The 19,652-nt window shown below is 38.7% G+C and overlaps 1 protein-coding gene across 1 annotated transcript in view; it reads left to right on the top strand.

Moving 5' to 3' along the window:
- LOC149211512 (DNA polymerase alpha catalytic subunit-like) overlaps window positions 1–14,708 on the top strand; it is a 207,390-nt gene extending 192,682 nt beyond the window's left edge. The window contains exons 23-32 of the mRNA XM_089391517.1: window positions 12,099–12,212; window positions 12,346–12,429; window positions 12,670–12,783; window positions 13,013–13,102; window positions 13,192–13,277; window positions 13,412–13,661; window positions 13,790–13,843; window positions 13,970–14,089; window positions 14,186–14,260; window positions 14,388–14,708. Of these exons, the coding sequence (XP_089247643.1) occupies window positions 12,099–12,212; window positions 12,346–12,429; window positions 12,670–12,783; window positions 13,013–13,102; window positions 13,192–13,277; window positions 13,412–13,661; window positions 13,790–13,843; window positions 13,970–14,089; window positions 14,186–14,260; window positions 14,388–14,534 (1,134 nt within the window). The 3' untranslated portion in view covers window positions 14,535–14,708. The remainder of the gene's footprint in view (window positions 1–12,098; window positions 12,213–12,345; window positions 12,430–12,669; window positions 12,784–13,012; window positions 13,103–13,191; window positions 13,278–13,411; window positions 13,662–13,789; window positions 13,844–13,969; window positions 14,090–14,185; window positions 14,261–14,387) is intronic.
- The last annotated feature ends 4,944 nt before the right edge of the window (window positions 14,709–19,652 follow it).

Consider the following 19,652-nt stretch of genomic DNA (forward strand, 5'->3'; position numbering starts at 1 on the left):
CTCATGAACGATTAACCTACAAATAACCCTCCATGCTCTTTAAATAGAGATCATGGACCAATCGGGTGTTAAGCCACAGATCAAGTGTCGGTAATACTGAGGAGAGAATGAACCATCGGATCACTACATATCGTGACTGTCGGATTGTAAGTTACAAAATGTACATAGTAAAGAAACACACTTTACCTAACTCTATACTAGACCAAGTTGTACTTAACTATTTCCTATGTGTCGGAATATCCTAACATCCCCCCTCAACAACAACTTGGGATAGGATTGAAGGATTTACAAATATGACACAATAGGAGAAGGAAGGAGGCACTAGAGCCTATCCCCCCTTAGTGACAACTTCTTGAACTCCAACCATAAATCGAAGTTTAGTGAACTTCGCCTCTGTGAGAGCCTTTACAAAGATGTCTGCAACTTGATCATCTGTTGAACAATATTGCACTTCAAGAACATGGTCATGAATGAGCTTTCCGATGAAGTGCATGTGCAGTTCAATGTGTTTGCTGCGCTGATTTTGATTGGATCTTTGCATAGTTGAATGGCACTTTGATTATCACATCAAAGTGTAGTCGGATGTTGCTGTTGAAAGCCAAACTCTGACAGGATCTGACGAAGCCACAAGGCTTCCTTACTAGTTTCTACAGCACCACGATACTCTGCTTCTGCTAAAGAAAGAGAAATGGCACCTTGTTTCTTGCAAGCCCATGTAATAGGTCCTAAACCAAGAGTGAACACAACCTGCAATAGACTTCCGATCATTAGGGTCACTAGCCCAATTGGAATCAGTGAAACCAACCAATAGAGGAGATGCGTCAGCACTGTAATGAATCCCAAACTGAACTGTACCTTGAACATAACGAAGTATTCTTTTAGCTGCTTTCCAATGACTTTCACGTGGGTTTTGCGTAAACCGAGCAACAAGGCCAACAGCAAAGGAAAGGTTAGGACGAGTATGGGTTAGATACAAAAGTTTTCCTACAAGTTGACGGTATAAGGTAGCATCAACTTCAGGAGAAGTACAAGTGACTGAAAGTTTGACTCCAGACTGAAAGGGAGAAGGGGCTGGCTTACAGTCTTCCATGTGAAAATGGCGTAGAATATCACGACATACTTGGATTGGGAAAGGGAAATACCTTCCTTGGATTGCAAGACTTGAAGACCAAGAAAATAATGTAAGTGTCCTAAGTTTGTCATTTCAAACTTCCTTTTAAGGCTAGACTTCACATGGTTTACAAGGTTGGGATCGCTACCAGTCAGGATAAGATCATCAACATAAAGAACAAGAATGATAAGAGACTTGCCCACTTTCTTGGTGTAGACAATATGGTCAGAATGACACCTAGAAAAGCCATTTTCTAAAAGAAAGTTATCCATTTTGGCATACCAAGCTTGAGGAGCTTGCTTGAGACCATAAAGGGATTTCTTAAGCCGACATACAAGGCTGGAGTCTGTTTGTATAAAGCCAATAGGTTGTTCCATATAGATTTCTTCATGCAAGTCCCCATGCAAGAAGGCAGATTTAACATCCATTTGATGGACTTCCCATTTGAAAGAGGCAGCAAGGGAAAGAACAAGGCGGATAGAGTTCATTTTGGCAACAGGGGAGAAGGTTTCAGTATAATCAATGCCTTCAACTTGTGAAAAACCCTTAGCAACAAGACAAGCTTTATGTTTATCAACTTTCCCATCTGGTCCATACTTGGTTCTGTAAACCCATTTGCATCTAACAAGTTTTCGTCCCTTTGGTAGAGGAACAAGATCCCATGTATCATTTGCCAATAATGAATGATATTCTTCATTCATAGTTGCTTCCCAATCTGGATGGCCTGAAGCTTCTGCAAAGGTGTCAGGATCATAATTTACTGAAGCTTGAGCCAATAAAGAAGAGTCTCTCTCGAACTGAGAACGTGTACGTCGCTGATCTGTAGGAACACCGACAAGATCACCTGCTGCATCTCGAGCAGCACAGACCCATTTTGGAAGCTGAGGAGCTGAAGGAGGATCCTGAGAAGGTGGGGGAGGATTTTCATCCTCGCTTTCATCATCTGAAGAAGAAATATTTTCAAAAGTAGAAGAGATAGGGAGAGGTGGCACATCCGCCGAACTAGGCTCGCAAGCCGATATATTTTCAACAAACTTTACATCTCTTCTGATGATAACATTTTTGGACTTAAGTGGAATAAGTCTATATCATTTGGCATCTTCAGAATATCCAACAAAAATACATTTTTCACTCTTAGGTTCTAAAGCTTTATGTTTCTCATCTGGAATATGGGCCCATGCTTCACTTCCAAAAATACGAAAGTCACTTACATCTAGTTTGATTGAGCTCCATGCTTCTTTTGGAGTGATATTCTTTAAAACCTTAGTAGGAGTGCGATTTATTATGTAATTTGCACAGTTAATTGCTTCTTCCCAATAATTAAGACTAAGTCCTTTAGATTGAAGCATACAATTAGCCATTTCCTTGAAGGTGCGATTCTTCCTTTCAACTACACCATTTTGTTGTGGAGTATATGGAACAATATGTTGCATTTGAATTCCATTCTCAGTGCAAAAGTTGATGAATGTGTTTTTAACATATTCTCCACCATTATCAGATCTTAGCTTAAGAATTTGATGTCCAGATTGTTTTTCAACAAAGGCCTTAAAGGCCAAGAACATGTTAAATACTTCACTCTTGAGTTTTAAGAAGTATACCCAAGTGCATCTGGAGAAATCATCAATGAAAGTTTAAGAAATATTTGTAGCCAGAGAATGAAGCAACTGGAAGTGGACCACATAAATCACTATACACGAGTTGTAAAGGGGCTGAGGCGTGCCAAGAGGCACGTTTTTCAAAACTATCCCAATGATGTTTTCCGAGTACACATCTGGAACAAACACCATCTCTGCAAGATATCATTGGAAGACCTGTCACCATATTTTATTTACATAGATTCTGAAGAGAGCAATAGTTTAAGTGACCAAATCGCTCATGCCAAAGTTTTCTCACTTCATCATTATGAGCAACAAATACTGAGGGAAGATTTGATGACCTTGTGAAACTTATACAACCTTGTAGAATCATCAGCAATGCCAGTAGCTAAAATCTGTCTAGGATCTCTTAGGTCCTTAATTACAACATCGTGAGGTGAAAATTCAACGGTTTTACCTTCACCTGAATGGGTTATCTGATATACAGATAGAAGGTTGCAGGATAAGGTTGGAACACATAATACATCATTAAATTGACCATTGTCTAGATGAACAATTCCAGTCCCTACAACACTAAACGATCTATCGTCACCAACATATATATTTTTGGTGTTACAATCATTTAAAGAAGAAAACATGGCTTTGTTTTTGGCCATGTGATAAGAAGCTCCAGAATCAATGAGCCACTCATGAGAATGAGAAGAAGAAGATACATTTAGTGCATAGCAAGACCGAGATGCTTGACAACCACATGCAGAAAGTGCCATTCCTAAAGATGAAGTTGAAATTGAAGATTGCTCCAAATGGATGTTATGCTTCTTCGTTGCTGCTTCCAAGGCTTCCATCTTCTTAAAGCATTTGGATTCTAAGTGGCCATCTCGATTACAAAAGTTGCAATGTCTATTAGTCTTCTTCCATTTGTTTTTATTTGTCTTAATCATTTTGTTGAAATGATTTTTCATTTTGAGGCGGAAATTGCTTAGGACCCTTGTTTGGTTTAGGACCATTCCTTTTAGGATACGACTTCTTAGGATTCTTTGAATTTGGTTGCTGCTGGACGGCTAACGCTTTCTTAGAAGAGTTTCCAAGATGAAGAAGACCAAGGTGTAAGAGTTTTTCTTGTTCTCTTATTAAAGAATCACAAAAGGAATCAAAGGAAGGGGACTTGTAGGCTTGTCCTTGAGAAATGAAGGCTTCTCTTGTAGAATGGAAGGTGGAGACAAACATAGAATAGGCTGGTCCCAACTTAGTAAGAATGGAGTAGATAAGGCTACTATCTTCTTTCTTAACCTTAACACCTTCTAAGAGAAGTCTAAGGGTCTTGAACTTGGACAAAAAAATCTTCAATGCAAGAAAAATTATTGGGGTCCAATGTAAGCAATTCATTTTCAAGTTGAGCTTTAAGTTCATTTTTAATTCCAAAGACTTTAGTAATCTGTTTCATTGCTTCATCGGGAGTATGAAGTTCTGGAATATGGAATCTAAGATCTGGAGAAATAGACATCCATATCAACCCACGTGCTTGGTCTTGCCTATTTTCCCATTTAGCTGCCTTGTCTTCATCTTTCGGTTTGGTCTCTTGGCCTGTGGCTATTCTGTAAAGACCTTTACTTCTAAGTAAATCCACAATGTAGGACCACCATTGGAAGTAGTTGGTGTTGTCAAGAATAACTTGGCATGGAATTTCCATTTAAAAAAAAAAAAACTGAAGCTATAGATGCTGAAACTAAGTGTTTCAATGGAAAGATCTCGAAAAATTAGGCTATTTAAAAAAAAATGGTTCTGAAAACGGCTTCCGGATGAAGAAGTTATGGCTTTTTGAAGAAAATTTGATGAAGTCGCCGACGAAGTGCGGGGATGTGCGGAAATGAAAAATCCGCCCCCACAAAATGGAGACTTGAACCCAAGACCTCTACTCTCATAAATTAGCTTTGCATCAAGTGAGCTATACAAAAAATTTGAGAGAGAGAGAGAGAGGGGGGGGGGGTTGATGCTTTGGGTTGCGTGCTTGCTTTGATAAAACTCTTTTTCCCTACAAAACAAAAAACAAAAAACCCAACACGAACATAAAAAAAACAAACCTTGCGGCTCGAAGTTAGCTTTAGCCGGAAACTAAATATTTTTCTCAATGTTTCTGATTTTCCGAGATCACACTAAGGCACAGCGAAAAAGAGCATACGCATGAGAAAAATCCTTCCTTTCTGTTTCTAATTTGCCCAGATCGCACAGAGTTGCAGGGCAAAGAGCATATGTAGAAATGAAAGGTATAGATGCGGTAATAAAAAAAGGCTAAATAAATCGAAAACCGAAATGAACAGAGAGAAAATAACTGTAAATTGCAAATAAACACTGTATACCTCTAGATCTTAAAAATGACGCAGCTAGGGCTACTGGAAACCTTTTCGCATGAAACGAAAGGGGTTCCTCACTGGAACAGATGCTCCCAACACAACAGAGTAGTCCTCTCGGCCCGAAAGCAGTCAGAAACAGTAGATCTAGGAAACAATAGTCAGATGCAGTTCTACCGGCTTCAGATTTGGATCACCAACGGACGCGGCCCTCAAATAGCTCTGATACCATGTAGGAATTTACAGGGTAAGTTCCTCAGACAGAACACCAAAGGACACCGCTCACAAACAGATCGCAGATCAATACACCAGTGCTTTTGACGTGGTTAAAACCCTCAAAGAGGGAAACAATCCACGGCCTGAGCCAACGTGGCCACTTCAGGCAGTTTATTAATAAAAGAATGAAAATTTACATAAGCTTCTCTCATGAACTGTTAACCTACAAATGACCCTCCATGCTCTTTAAATAGAGATCATGGACCAATCGGGTGTTAAGCCACGGATCAAGTGTCGGTAATACCAAGGAGAGAATGAACCGTCGGATCACTACATATCGTGACCGTCAGATTGTAAGTTACAAAATGTACATAGTAAAGAAACACACTTTACCTAACTCTATACTAGACCAAGTTGTACTTAACTATTTCCTATGTGTCGGAATATCCTAACAACCTCCTTATACTTTTCTCATTGAGACTTCAACGACTGACATTAAGTCTCTAATCAACGACTAAGATTAAAAACTTGACTTGATATGCTTTCTAGAACATTTTCACCCATATTTTGATTAATACCCATTAATACTTTAATTTTCCTAAGTTTAGACTTAGGAACCCCATTAAAAATATTAATTATTTTAATAAAATACAATCGGGGTGGAATTTCACCAAACGGTTTATGGGTTCTTTAGAACTCATGTGCCTTAATCTTTTTACCAATTTTCATGGCTAGAGCACATTCGATGCTACCAAAAACTAACACTCCCTCTTAGCGAGAAATGTGCTCTAGCAACAATGTCCAACTGCATGTTACTCTGTCTCTAAAACATGTCTTTTTCGCATTGTCGCTGTGACCAACACTGTGCTGCTACTACTGCTGTATTTCTGTCCATGACACTGGCATTGCCATTGCTGCAACTGTATTACAACTCTCTCTCAAATGTTGCATTTGTTATTCTGCTAGCACTGCCACTGCTAACACTACATCCGTACTGCAACTCAGTGGCTGAGAGAAGCAACTGGAAAACACCCAAAGTTACTGCGCTAACTGTGTTTAGCATAATACCATGTGAATGTTGGAATCTGACCGCTATTAGTCTCTGACCCTTTGAATCTTCTGCGTTGCTGTTGACTTCTGTACTGTGCCATTTGCATTGTTGCCAACCTTTCTCTGTGCTGATCAGTCTCTAGTCTTAGGATACTGCATCTGTCTCTCCAACCAATCCACTGCATCATCTGACTCTAAGTCCATCTCACTACTGCTGAATCTCGGACTCCCGTATCAAGGAATTGATCCAAGAGGTGGGTTCCTCAAGGATCTTGCCCACATGTAGTCCTCCCGACTACAGTTCTATATTGCCCCATTTCCCTCCTAGAGATGTGTGGGCACTCATGGCAAACTCATCTTCGTCAATTTTTGCTGGAGCAACCTTAGGATCATGTTTCTCATCCTTATCCTTTTGCTTCAAAGGACACTGGGATGCAAAGTGGCCCATCTCGCCACATTTGAAACATTTCACCTTCGAAATGTCCTTCTGCTTTTGCTTCTGTTGTCCCTTTGATGCTAGAGTTGCATTCTCCTCCTCCTCCTTGGTATTCGTGCCAATTTTATTGTTGCCATTGAGGTTGACCTTAACCAAATCCCTCCTTAATTCTTCCTGTTGAAGGGCTGCCCACATCTCCTCCCATGAAGGTAGTCTTTCCCTGCCCAATATACTTTGGACGAAGACTTGCCATTCATCCGAGACTCCATTCAGGGCCATCCTTACCATTGCGGTAGACTGAGGAGTAGACCCCACTGCAACAAGCTGGTCTTTGGTGTCCTAAAGACGTTGAAGATAGGAGTTAACCCCTTCTCCCTTCTGCATCAATGTCCGTTGCAACTTTTGTTCTAAGTACATCTTCCGCTGTTCGGAAGAACCTTCATACAATGAAGACAAAGCTTCCCACATTTCTCGAGTTGTATCTTTGCCCTGCAAGTGTGAGACCACATGATCTCGAACTCCATCGAGTATGAACCTCTTCGCCTTTCCCTGCTCGGCCTTGTACTTCTTTTTCTGATCATTGTCCGCAGGAACAACCACAACACTCTTGACATAAGCTTCGAGATCGTACTCCTCCAGAACAACTAAGATTTTGGTCTTCCATATGACATAGTTGGAAGCTTCTTCCAACCTGTCCTGATCTTTGAGCCCATGTGATGCCATCTCACCCAAATTGTCAAATTGACTCCTCTAGTCATTGCGTAGCATTGGTCTGTTGCTCGACAAGTGAAAAATTTGAACTTTTGGCGAGAAAAGTCCTCTGAGGAGAAAATTCCCCTTCTATGTGTCTTTGCTCTTTTTTGACGGATCTCTGCTCTGACAGAAATTGTGCCTTTCAAGCACTACACTGAGGCTCCGCATCACTCCCTCTGCCTCTGCAAGCTCACGAACTGGAAATCGTACCTCTTTGTCGACTCTCTTAGAGGGAGATTTCCTCGAAATCTCTGCTTTCTCGGCAAGGACTGCGCAATCTCTTCAAGGGGATTCGTATTGCTGCCAAATGCAGCTATTGGCCTCTCTGCTCAACGTTGGATCTGCTCTTTTTGTTTCAAAATCAATGCCCTGATACCATGTGAAAATTCCTAAAACTCAAGGATCCCCTACTGTAGCAAAACAGAATTTACTTCTACTTGATTTTAATATACATTATCAAGTTATTTTCTGAAAAATACTGAAGTAAATTACTTCAGCAACCTACACCAATTTAATTTGATTACATGAAACAAGAAACTTAGCAAAGAACAAGATACATAAGACACCGTTATTTTTGGACAAAATAGTCCCCGGAAAAACCCAATGCAGGAAAACCGGTGCAACAACTTTGAGGGTTTTATATTATTAAGCAGTAGTTCTGAATACAATGCTGGATGCCCTCCTGACAATCCAGTTACAGAGAAAAATATAATGGCAGAAAATTGAGTGAGATTACCTCACTTCACCCGACGGTTTTCGGTTGATCCGATAACAAAACTGGCTAACCTTGACTATCTCTGCGCTAGCCCTGCGTAGGCCTTGCGTCAGCCTTACGGGCTCTGCGTTAGCCTTGCATGCTTTGCTTCAGCTCTGCGCTCTCTCTTCTACCTCCTGGAGCTTTTGCGTCAACCTCTTCCAGCTGTTTCGGCAACTCTCTGACAGTTTTGGATTTCTGCGTGAAGGCAACTTTTTCCTCTACGTTGGCTCTTTTGGCTCTGTGTCAAGCTTGCGTGGGCCTAGACTGGCCCAACATTAGTCCCTCTAGGTGTTGCGCTGCCTCCACTAGTGGCTCTTTGCCAATCTGCCCAGTGTTCCCGAACTATCCATGCCTCTCTACGGCAGAATGATCACTTAGTTCGAATTTCTCAGCTTCCTAGCCCCAGAAATTTTGAACTCTTGATCAGTTCGTTCTCTCGGTGTGTTTCTAAATGAACCCCAAGCCTCCTTATACTTTTCTCGTTGAGACTTCAACGACCGAGATTAAGTCTCTAATCAACAGCTAAGATTAAAAAACTTGACTTGATCTGCTTTCTAGAACATTCTCACCCATATTTTGATTAATACCCATTAATACTTTAATTTTCCTAAGTTTAGACTTAAACCTTGGTTCTGCAGTCTCAAAATCAGTTATGCCACCAGCCAAAGTGCCTTTCGATCAGCTATTGAAAGTCTGCAATTAAAAGATGATCTAAAACCTTGGTTCTGAAGAAAGAAAGTTAGTGATTTCACCAGACAAATAGCCTCAGATCAACTGTTGAATTACTTCTACTTGATTTTAATATACATTATCAAGTTATTTTCTGAAAAATATTGAAGTAAATTACTTCAGCAACCTACACGAATTTAATTTGATTACATGAAACAAGAAACTTAGCAAAGAACAAGATACATAAGACACCGTTATTTTTGGACAAAATAGTCCCCTGAAATGCCCAATGCAGGAAAACCGATGCAACAACTCTGAGGGTTTTATATTATTAAGCAGTAGTTCTGAATACAATGCTGGATGCCCTCCCGACAATCCAGTTACGGAGAAAAATATAATGGCGGAAAACTGAGTGAGATTACCTCACTTCACCCGATGGTTTTCGACTGATCTGACATCAAAACTGGCTAACCCTGACTATCTCTGCGCTAGCCCTGCGTAGGCCTTGTGTCAGCCTTACGGGCTCTGCGTCAACCTTACGGGCTCTGCGTCAGCCTTGCATGCTTTGCTTTAGCTCTGCGCTGCCTCTTCTGCCTCCTGGAGCTTTTGCGTCAACCTCTTCCAGTTGTTTCGACAACTCTGACAGTTCTGGATTTCTGCGTGAAGGCAACTTTTTCCTCTGCGGTGGCCCTTCTAGCTCTGCGTCAAGCTTGCATGGGCCTAGACTGGCCCAACGTTAGTCCCTCTAGGTGTTGCGCTGCCTCCACTAGTGGCTCTTCGACTCTCTGCCCCGTATTCCCGAACTATCTCTGCCTCTCTGCGGCAGAATGATCACTTAGTTCGAATTTCTCAGCTTCTTAGCCCCAGAAATTTCGAACTCTTGATCAATTCGTTCTCTCGGTGTGTTTCTAAATGAACCCCAAGCCTCCTTCTTATACTTTTCTCGTTGAGACTTCAACGACCGAGATTAAGTCTCTAATCAACGGCTAAGATTAAAAACTTGACTTGATCTGCTTTCTAGAACATTCTCACCCATATTTTGATTAATACCCATTAATACTTTAATTTTCCTAAGTTTAGACTTAAACCTTGGTTCTGCAGTCTCAAAATCAGTTATGCCACCAGCCAAAGTGCCTTTCGATCAGCTATTGAAAGTCTGCAATTAAAAGATGATCTGAGACCTTGGTTCTGAAGAAAGAAAGTTAGTGATTTCACCAGACAAATAGCCTCAGATCAGCTGTTGAAAATCTGCAGTTAAAATATGGTTTGAAACCTTCGTTTTGCAGGAACAAAATCAGTGATGTCACCAGCTAAATAGCCTCATATCAGCTGCAGAATTGGGTAATTAAGGTTCACATGCACTCTGATATCATAAGATAAAGATGAGATGATTTTATTAAATGTCCCAGTCCAAGAGATGACTGCAAAAGTAGGTCAATGGGGCTGAAGAAGAGTACAATCCATATGAATGCAATGTGGGAGTGTAAGCACAGGTCCTAGACAATGCTGAAAATAACATAAACAAAGAAAGAAACAAGCGGTAGTGCTGCTGCGACATGCATAGAAAAGACTAGCACGATACAAATTAGTCAATAGTCTGCCAAGAAAAGATGAGCGAGATAGGAAGATCTAGCAATGGATCTAAGGATGTCACTCTAAGGATCAAAACAATCAGTAAACCATAGTTTTACAATAAAGAGAAAGAAGCAGCACTATTCATGAAAAGAGGTGCAACCGTAGAGATAAAAATAATTCAGAAGCGTGAGTGCAACACTTGGTGCTTGTAGATTAAATCACTATCCCAAAGATGAAAGAATGGTTGGAAGATATGTGAAATCACAAATGAAAGTTGTCTATAAATACACAACTCACGAGTAGGGCGTTTTCCTCAAGAGGATTATGGGCCCACATTTATTGGGGCAGCTTTCACTAAACCTAGGAATACAATAAAGCAGTGCTAACCAGGTCAACATTAAACAATCCTACAGACACATACAATAATGATTGCAATATTGATGTTAGCTGTGGCCAAAAGTGATGCTTACACCATTTTCAGCAAAATGATTCTTCTTCACTGTAAGCCCAAATCAAATATATAATATATTGATTTGAAGCTAATAATATTTATTCTTGAATATTAAGTCAAAATTGACAACTTCTTTTGAGAAGTTGCTAAAAAAGCCCAAAGTTATAGCCCGTCATATTAATGCCAAAGATCGCAATTTTTTCAAACTTCATATTTTTGTTCATTCAACTCTCAATTTGAGTGAATTGTTTTTTTTCTTAAACCAGTTTTTTGAGTAGATTCCAAATTTTTAATTTTGGTTTTTGAAAACTCAGCGCATAATATTTTCAAAAATCTAATACAATTACAACCCTCTGCTAGAATTTAAAACTTTGATAATGTTTTGTTGCATTCTTTACCCAAAATGGAACTACTACTGCAACTATTGAAGTAATAACAAGTACAAGAGAAATAATTTAATAAACAATAACGAAAACAAATGTTTGGGGGTAACTGTGCATCCAAAAGTGGAATGCACTTGGACTTCCTGAAATATGGAGGTAGACATCTTCAGGAAAATGGTACTCAGATGAGAAACAAGATTTGATATATTACTATTATCAATATATCAATATATCAGGAATATGGTACTTAAATGCGATGAGAAATAGTGATATGGTACACCTTTTATTTTTTGGCCAGAATCAGGGACTTATTCCCCCAATCCACTATTGGATTCTATTGTATCTACTGGGACTGGCTTGGAGTTAATGGAACTGCACTCCTGTGCATGCAACTCTGAATATTCCCTACTATTACTGGTATTTGAACACAGGCCAGTGGTTACAAACTCTCACATGTTTATCATTAGGCCACAGCTCAGCTGACGATAATAGAGTGATTATTAGAAGTGAGGGGGTGACCCTTTTTAATATGACTCAGCCTACCAATGTGTAAATAATCTCTGTAGTTAACAACCCTCAATTAACTTAGTGATGGGTGATTAATGCAAGTAACTAACATTTCTGAACTAGCTGAGTGATGAGTCATTGATGACTCAAACATTAGATTATTGAGTTTATAAACAAAATAGTTAATGTGCAAAATAAGTTGTGTATAGGTACACAGCAGGTATTTATAGTTAAATTGTTGTAATAGGTGCAAGAGGAAATGAGAAATGGTCAAGTGGAGCTTGAGAAATACGTCATTACAAAATCATTGACTAAACCTCCAGAGGAGTATCCGGATTCCAAAAACCAGCCACATGTCCAGGTAGATAATCTATAACACCATTTCATCCATTTTCAAGTAGCTTTTTTTTTATGTTTATGATGTGTATTCACATTCATTCCATTGGAGTATGCGTACAGGCTTATCATAAGTTGACACATTTCATTCTTGACAGGTGGCATTAAGAATGAAGCAGAGTGGCCATCATATTGGTTGTTCTGTTGGTGATACAGTTCCTTACATAATTTGTTTTGAGCAGGTGCACACCTTTTCTCTTGTTTTATAAATGCAAATACAAAGCGTTTGATGTGTACGTTCTAAATCTTTCAAACTATACACCGGAATTTTGTCAATTCAAGAAATAAACAGAATGCGTGTTCAACTTGTCTCCGTCATTAATGATGATAGTTGTTGCAGAGAAAAGGAAGTTGCTTCTAGACTTTCAGTTCACTGTTCCTTTTACTGAGGATCTTAGTTTGCTGTTATTTATATTGAATAGGGATCTGGATTGGGATCAACAACAGGCATTGCCGAAAGGGCAAGACATCCAGATGAGTTGAAAAGGGACAGTGGAAACTGGATGATTGACATTGATTATTATCTATCTCAGCAGGTATTTCTGCATTCTCATATCATCAGATCAAGTAGTGGTAATTTTCCACCTAGACAATGGAGAATGTTACTCTTTTCATGAAAAATAAAGTATGCAGGCCACCATAGTACATTTTCATATAATTTAACCAAGCATGTTGTCTGATATGCAATATCTTCTACCTTTACACATCGATTTCAATATGTCCTATTCTCTATGTGACCTGTTTCTCGATGGCTTCTATTTCCAGATTCATCCTGTTGTGTCTAGATTATGTGCACCTATCCAAGGTACAAGCCCAGGACGTCTTGCAGATTGTCTTGGATTGGACTCATCGAAGGTGAGCATGTGCATCTCATTATAGTTCTAAGGCATTTCAGGATTTGTATGACATTCTGTATGAAGCTGACAAAATGTCTCTTTTGTCAGTTTGAACCAAAAATGAGTTTTGAAGCTGTTGCGAAAGAGCCAGCTACTGCATTTCTCTCCAGTCTCCATGATGATGATGATGAAAGGTGCAACTTCAGCAAGGAGTGATATTATCTATTTGGTTCTGTTCATTAAACTTCAGACTGCTTCTTATATCTGAGTCTACTTTGTTATATTGCATTTAGTTTAATTCTCTAACATTGTTTGAGTTGCTCAACAGATACCATGACTGCGAGCCATTCTTGATAGTATGCCCACATTGTTCCTCAAGTTTTGAATGTCCTAGTGTCGCAAGCATAATTAAAAGTTCTGAAAATCTTACAACCAACTCCGGAGAAAATGAACAAGATGAAACATTATCCAAGACATCAAGGGAGGCAACTGAGAAATATTGGTGCTCACTCCATTGCCCAAAATGTCAAGATGAGGGTGTACCAAGTGTAATTTCTCCTGCCATACTAGCTAATCAGGTTAGCCGTCATTTACAGGATTCCATAATAGGTTGATAACTCTGTGGATCATCCCACTAATACTTCTGCATACTGCAGAGCTAGTGTCTATGCTTGGTTTAAATACTCTTTTGCATTGTGCTATGCAGGTGAAAAGGCAGGCAGAAAAATTCATCGCATTGTACTATACAGGGTTAATGATTGTATGGTTCTTTCCCAATCTCATTTAGATGCCCTTTATTAACTATCACATCAGAAGATTACAAAGAATTCCTTTATGTTGAACTGATTTTTCTTGGTTGATTCTGTTCCCATCTTGTATTTTTCAGTGTGATGAAGAAATGTGCAAGCACACAACTAGAAACTTGAACTTGCGGGTTATCGGTGATATGGAAAGAGGAACAGTTTGTCCAAATTATCCTCGCTGCAATGGACATCTTGTCCAACAGGTAATGACTGGTAAAATTCTCATGGCACGTGTTTTTCGCCTAATAAGTTGTTTTAAAATGGAACTAAACAGCCAAATTGTTAATATTTGGGAGCAGTACACCGAGGTAGACCTGTACAAGCAGCTTACATACTTCTGCCACATACTTGACATTCCACGTGTGATTCAAAAGGTTTGTAATCTTTGACTGAGTTCATCCTTACTGCCTGGCAAAAATTTTTGTACAATAACAACCAATGTTGGTATTATTAAAAAAATTCAATCAATGTTGTCTTTACTAAAGAAATAACCTTTTGCAGTTTGAGTATAATGCAAGAATGCCAGCAGAGAAACGCCTTGCCAAAATACGACCTGCAATTGATGCTGCAGCTATGACTATTCGCAAAATAAGAGATCGTTGTGCATATGGATGGGTGCAACTTAATGATATTGTAGTCAGCATCTAACTTCTTTCAAATCCATCTACATGCAGCACTTCATGTTTTATATCTTTTGTACTTGCAAGGGCATTGCACATGTTTTTTATCATTAGTTCATGTGCACATAGGTTTCCCCACATCCGGTATATAGCTGATATGAACAGCAGTTAGATCTTTGGAGGTACCCCTCCATGCTGATGAGTGGATTTTTTACATTATGCCCTTGGAGTCAGTATTGAGCAGATTGGTTATCGTCACTGAAGCACCAATTCTAAAATTCTGCAAGTGACTGTCTTGTATTATAGTGATTTGTAACTATTTCAGCACTTGTACACAAGTTAATGTCATTGAAATTTCTACCGTATGCCAAGTGCAAGTCTTGTATGACAAAGGTGGTTTGGGGTTTGGTTGTGCATGCTTCAATGTTTATAACTAGCAATTGCTCCAAAAGGTGCAGGAGACAACGATAGGTTTTTTAAATTGAAGTTGTGCTTAGTTTCCATAATCAAACTAATAGCAATTGATATATTAAATTTAAGTTTTTTAGTGTATTTTTTTTAATGTTTATAAAACTATATTTTTGGTTTCAGAATTTAAGTAAATGTTAATCTTGTCTTCAACTTTAATTTATTTATATTAGCATTTCTCCTCTCAATATTAGGATATAACATAGAAGTCACTATGGTTAGTTGTGTGCTGGCATGTGCTCATTTAGCATCTCTGCAACAAGGCAAGTGTATCCATGGCTACATCATTAAAAATAGATTTGAGTCTGAGGTTGTTGGGACTCCCCTCATAGATATGTATGCAAAATGCAAGAGTATAGATACTGTGGAGCAATTGTTTAAAATAATGGGTAGAAAAAATTTGGTGTCATGGAATGCAATGCTTGCTGGGTATGCTGAGAACAGTGAAGATAAGGCCTTTGCACTTTTTAATCAAATGCTACTAGAATCTATAAAACCCAACTCAAGCACCATCGTGAGTGCCCTCTCAGCATGTTCCCATCTGGGGGCTCTGCAACAAGGAAAATGGATCCATGATTAAATGATTCAGAAGTAATTTTGAAACTGATATCTTTTTAGAAAATTCCCTTTTAGCCATGTATGCCAGGTGTGGAGACATAGAAGCTGCACGCCAATTGTTTGAGACGATGCCCACAACAAATGTGGTGTCATGGAATACAATGATTGCTGGTTATGTGCAAAGTGGTTATGCCCCAAGGCCTTCGCACTCTTGAATAAAATGCAACCTGATGAGTTACCTGACTCTCTGACTCTGGTGAGTGTGCTTCCGGTATGTGCCCATTTAACAGCTTTACAACAAGGTAAGCCTATTCATTGTTATATACTAAGAAATGGATTTGAGCTGGATGTTGTTGTTGGGACTGCCCTTATCGACATGTATGCCAAATGTGGGAAGATAAATATTGCACAGCAAAATTTTGACAGTATGTCGGTGAGAAATGTGGCCTCATGGAATACAATTATAGCTGGATATGGCATGCATGGGCATGGTAAGGATGCCCTGGAACATTTTGAAAGAAGCGAAATGTGGGCACACAACCGGATCATATTACATTTGTCTGTCTTCTGACTGCATGCAGTCATGGTGGAAAAGGGTTGGGACTACTTTAATTGCATGACTCAAAATTATTCCATCCCACCCAGGGCTGAGCATTATGCATGCATGGTAGACCTCTTTGGGCATGCTGGAAGGCACTTGACTTTGTTAAAAATATGGCAATAGAACCTGGAGCTAGTGTGTTAGGAGCCCTGCTTGGTGCATGCAGAATTCACAGCAATATAGAGATTGGAGAAGAAGTTGCAGACCTTTTACAGTTAGAGCATCAGTATGCTGGATATTATGTACTTCTGTCAAACATCTATGCCACAGCTGGCAGATGGAATGATGTAGTAAAGGTGCGAAAATGATGAAGTACAGGGGAATAAAAAAGATACCCGGATACAGCTTGATTGAGGTAAATAATAGGGTTCATACATTCATTGTTGAAGATAGATCACATCCTCAATCTGAGAAAATTAATGCAACACTAGAAACATTGTCTGGGAAGATGGAGGAGGCACGGTCTGCCGAACACAAATTTTGTGCTGCATAATGTGGGTGAAAAGGTGAAAGAAAACACACTTTATAGTCAGTGAGATGCTAGCTATTGCCTTTGGGCTTATTTGTACAAGCTATGGGACCCCAATCTGTATCACAAAAAACCTGTGTGTGGTGACTGCCACAATGCCGCTAAATTCGTCTCCAGGATTGTTAGACAAGAAATTATATTCACACCATTTCCATCATTTCAAGGATGGATTTTGCTTATCAAGATTACTGGTTAGTTGGAATCAAATTGAGAGACACATATTAAGTATGCAGTAATATAAGTTGTGGATACCTTAGTCTAGTGGGTTAGCTCCATTGGTTTTAAACGACTAGTTTCAAGGAATTTTTTTTAATACGTAATGGGTTCAGGTCCGGTAGAGTCCCTTTGAGTTAGCAGTACATGTTGTACTCTGACAGATTTTACCAGACACTATTCATGGAATGTGATGAAGTATCTAGATAGTTTCCCCAAAGGCATTTCCCATGAAAAAAATGAGTATACCTTATTTCAGATTGTGTTGCAAATACCTCTATATAAATGTTGTGTAGTGATTGTAAGGTCTGCTAAAAATGGAGCAACGCACCTTGCGAGCACTGAACTTGTGACTTTTGAAGGCTCAAATAGCTTGTTTTTACATGCTCCTTTCAATGAATGAAAGGAACATTACTCTTTTTGAGGAGTCTCTTGTCTAGGATATCCTATCAAATGCAAGGCAAAAAGGAATATTGGACTAACTGCTTGTGAATTTAGGCACTTCATATCTTTGATCTATAAGGAAAATTGATTTTTTCAAGTCTCCAATTAGTACTCAAGATGTTTTGGAAGATGGAACACCATTGTATTAGAAATCTAATCGTGACATCCTATTCACAATTTGAGGACACTTTCACGCATATCCCATGGTGAATAAAACAACTTCAAGAATCTATCTTTCAAGAAGTGTTGATTATATGGTTATCTATTTATGGTAAGATTCAACCATAAAAACCCAAAGAAATATTTTGAAGGCTAGAATATAAACTGGTTGCCAAATATGATATATTATTATTGAGAGTAAACTACACTTTTCAAATCATGTTTTGAGGTCGATGTTGCAACTCAAACTCTCTCCTAAAGGTAAAAAGTCCTTATCTTAGGAGAAGAGTCAAGGAGCAACTATTAGGAAAGCCACCCATTATCACATCATTGGCATTGTCTCTAAGGCTAAAGAAGTGGCTTCCTAACCTAGGGAGGGTTTTGCTACAATTCAAAGTAAACTAGAACGAGTAGTGGAAAGGGCAATGCCTTCTAGCTAAGCTTGATTAAAACAGTTTGGTATTCAATCTTAGGATAGAAGGAATGCTTATACAGACAATTCAAATTACCAAATTGCAACTGAGTTTGAAAGATATTCAAAGTAGCAATGACTCATTCATAATAAATGCTTGGAAATGAGGACAAAACTTGCTAAATGTGATTGAATTCAATATATATCAACGTGGACCAACAACTTATCAAGTGAAATGGTTCTTGCTTCCTGAAATGAGAGACTATTTGTCATCACAAGATCAGATTATATAAATTCCAAATTCTTTTTAAAAAAATAGAAAATATTTACTTTACGTATTCAAAAGATTCCATAGTGATTATCTTCCTTTACCCTTAATACTATCATAAATTAGGACACAAGCAGTGAACAATCCACAATTCGGAGAGACATCAGATGCCCTTATCATTAGCATTTAATTCTATATAGCATAAGCAGGTTATCAACAAGGTATCTCATAGATGAGTGAATGGAAATACTTCAAACTTAAGCCACAAAACACAAAAAAACAAATGCATCACTAAACTTCAGCCATAGTTCTAGTTAACAAGATTATAATGCCAAGATTTGCATCGATCCAATAATAGGCATTAAAAGACCAGGATACAGTGTTACCATAGCAAATATAACACTGTCAAGCTTTAAACTAACTCGAGAAATACCAATACTCAGACCTGCTAGTACAATTGCCTTAGATAATGTAATCACTTGAGCATTCAGGAACCATTATAATACAACTGTAAGATACCAAATATATAACAGAATTTTGTGATTTTAAGTGTATTATGTGACCATGAAAAATAGCAATGAGAACCATCCAAATGTGATGCCAACGGCCAATGATAAATATCAGAAATCTAACCAATATGGCATGACGTTGACACACTGCATCAGTTGACTGCATGCGTGTTGAGTTATGTTTAGGTTTAAGAATCAATCCAAGAAATTTATTATTTCCATAGCTTATTTATAACATAGGATGCTATCAATCCAAGAAATTTATTATTTCCATAGCTTATTTATAACATAGGATGCTATTTCAACCTTCAAAGCAACAATTTAACTTATGAATAACAATGGTACCTTGGACGTCCAATGTAGAGCAGTAGGGAATGATCCTAGAATGCAAACGTAAGGTTATATATGAGAGGCATACTAGCATATGAAAGGTTGTTTCACCTCACCGTAGCACAACCACGGATTAGCCTCAATGCTGTCCAAAATCTTAATACGTTAAGGGAATTAAATTGAACAATGGTGATGTCAAACACTCGTGCATGAAGTTTGGAAAAATGACGTCTTTCAAGCAACTATTTTCAGAATGCTTTTTTGGAATGGGAATGGGTAATTGGAGTGATTTAGGCCTTCTTCTTTGCCTTTATCTTCGTGCATGGTAGTCAATGGCAGCTCAATAAATAATGATAGGTGTGAATGATAGGCTCTCTTCCCCTCTGCTCTACTGTGACACAGTTAACCAGCAGATAAGGGAGTTGTGTAACAAGGTCACAATTTCTCTACTGTGACAGTTAACCAGCAGATTGGGTAAGGGTGTTGTGTAACAAGGTCACAATTTTGCCTCGACAGTGAATCTGGTTAGAAATTCTTCAATAAATCTGATTGTTAAGGGTGTTGTGTAACAAGGTCACAATTTTGCCTCGACAGTGAATCGGTGAGAAATTCTTCAATAAATCTGATTGCTGATTGTGGCACTGTTTAAATTTTT

This window comes from Pinus tabuliformis, chromosome 1_1 (genome assembly GCF_031772625.1).
Source record: "Pinus tabuliformis cultivar Carrire ecotype Pingquan chromosome 1_1, CPIR1, whole genome shotgun sequence".
Classification (NCBI taxonomy): domain Eukaryota; kingdom Viridiplantae; phylum Streptophyta; class Pinopsida; order Pinales; family Pinaceae; genus Pinus; species Pinus tabuliformis.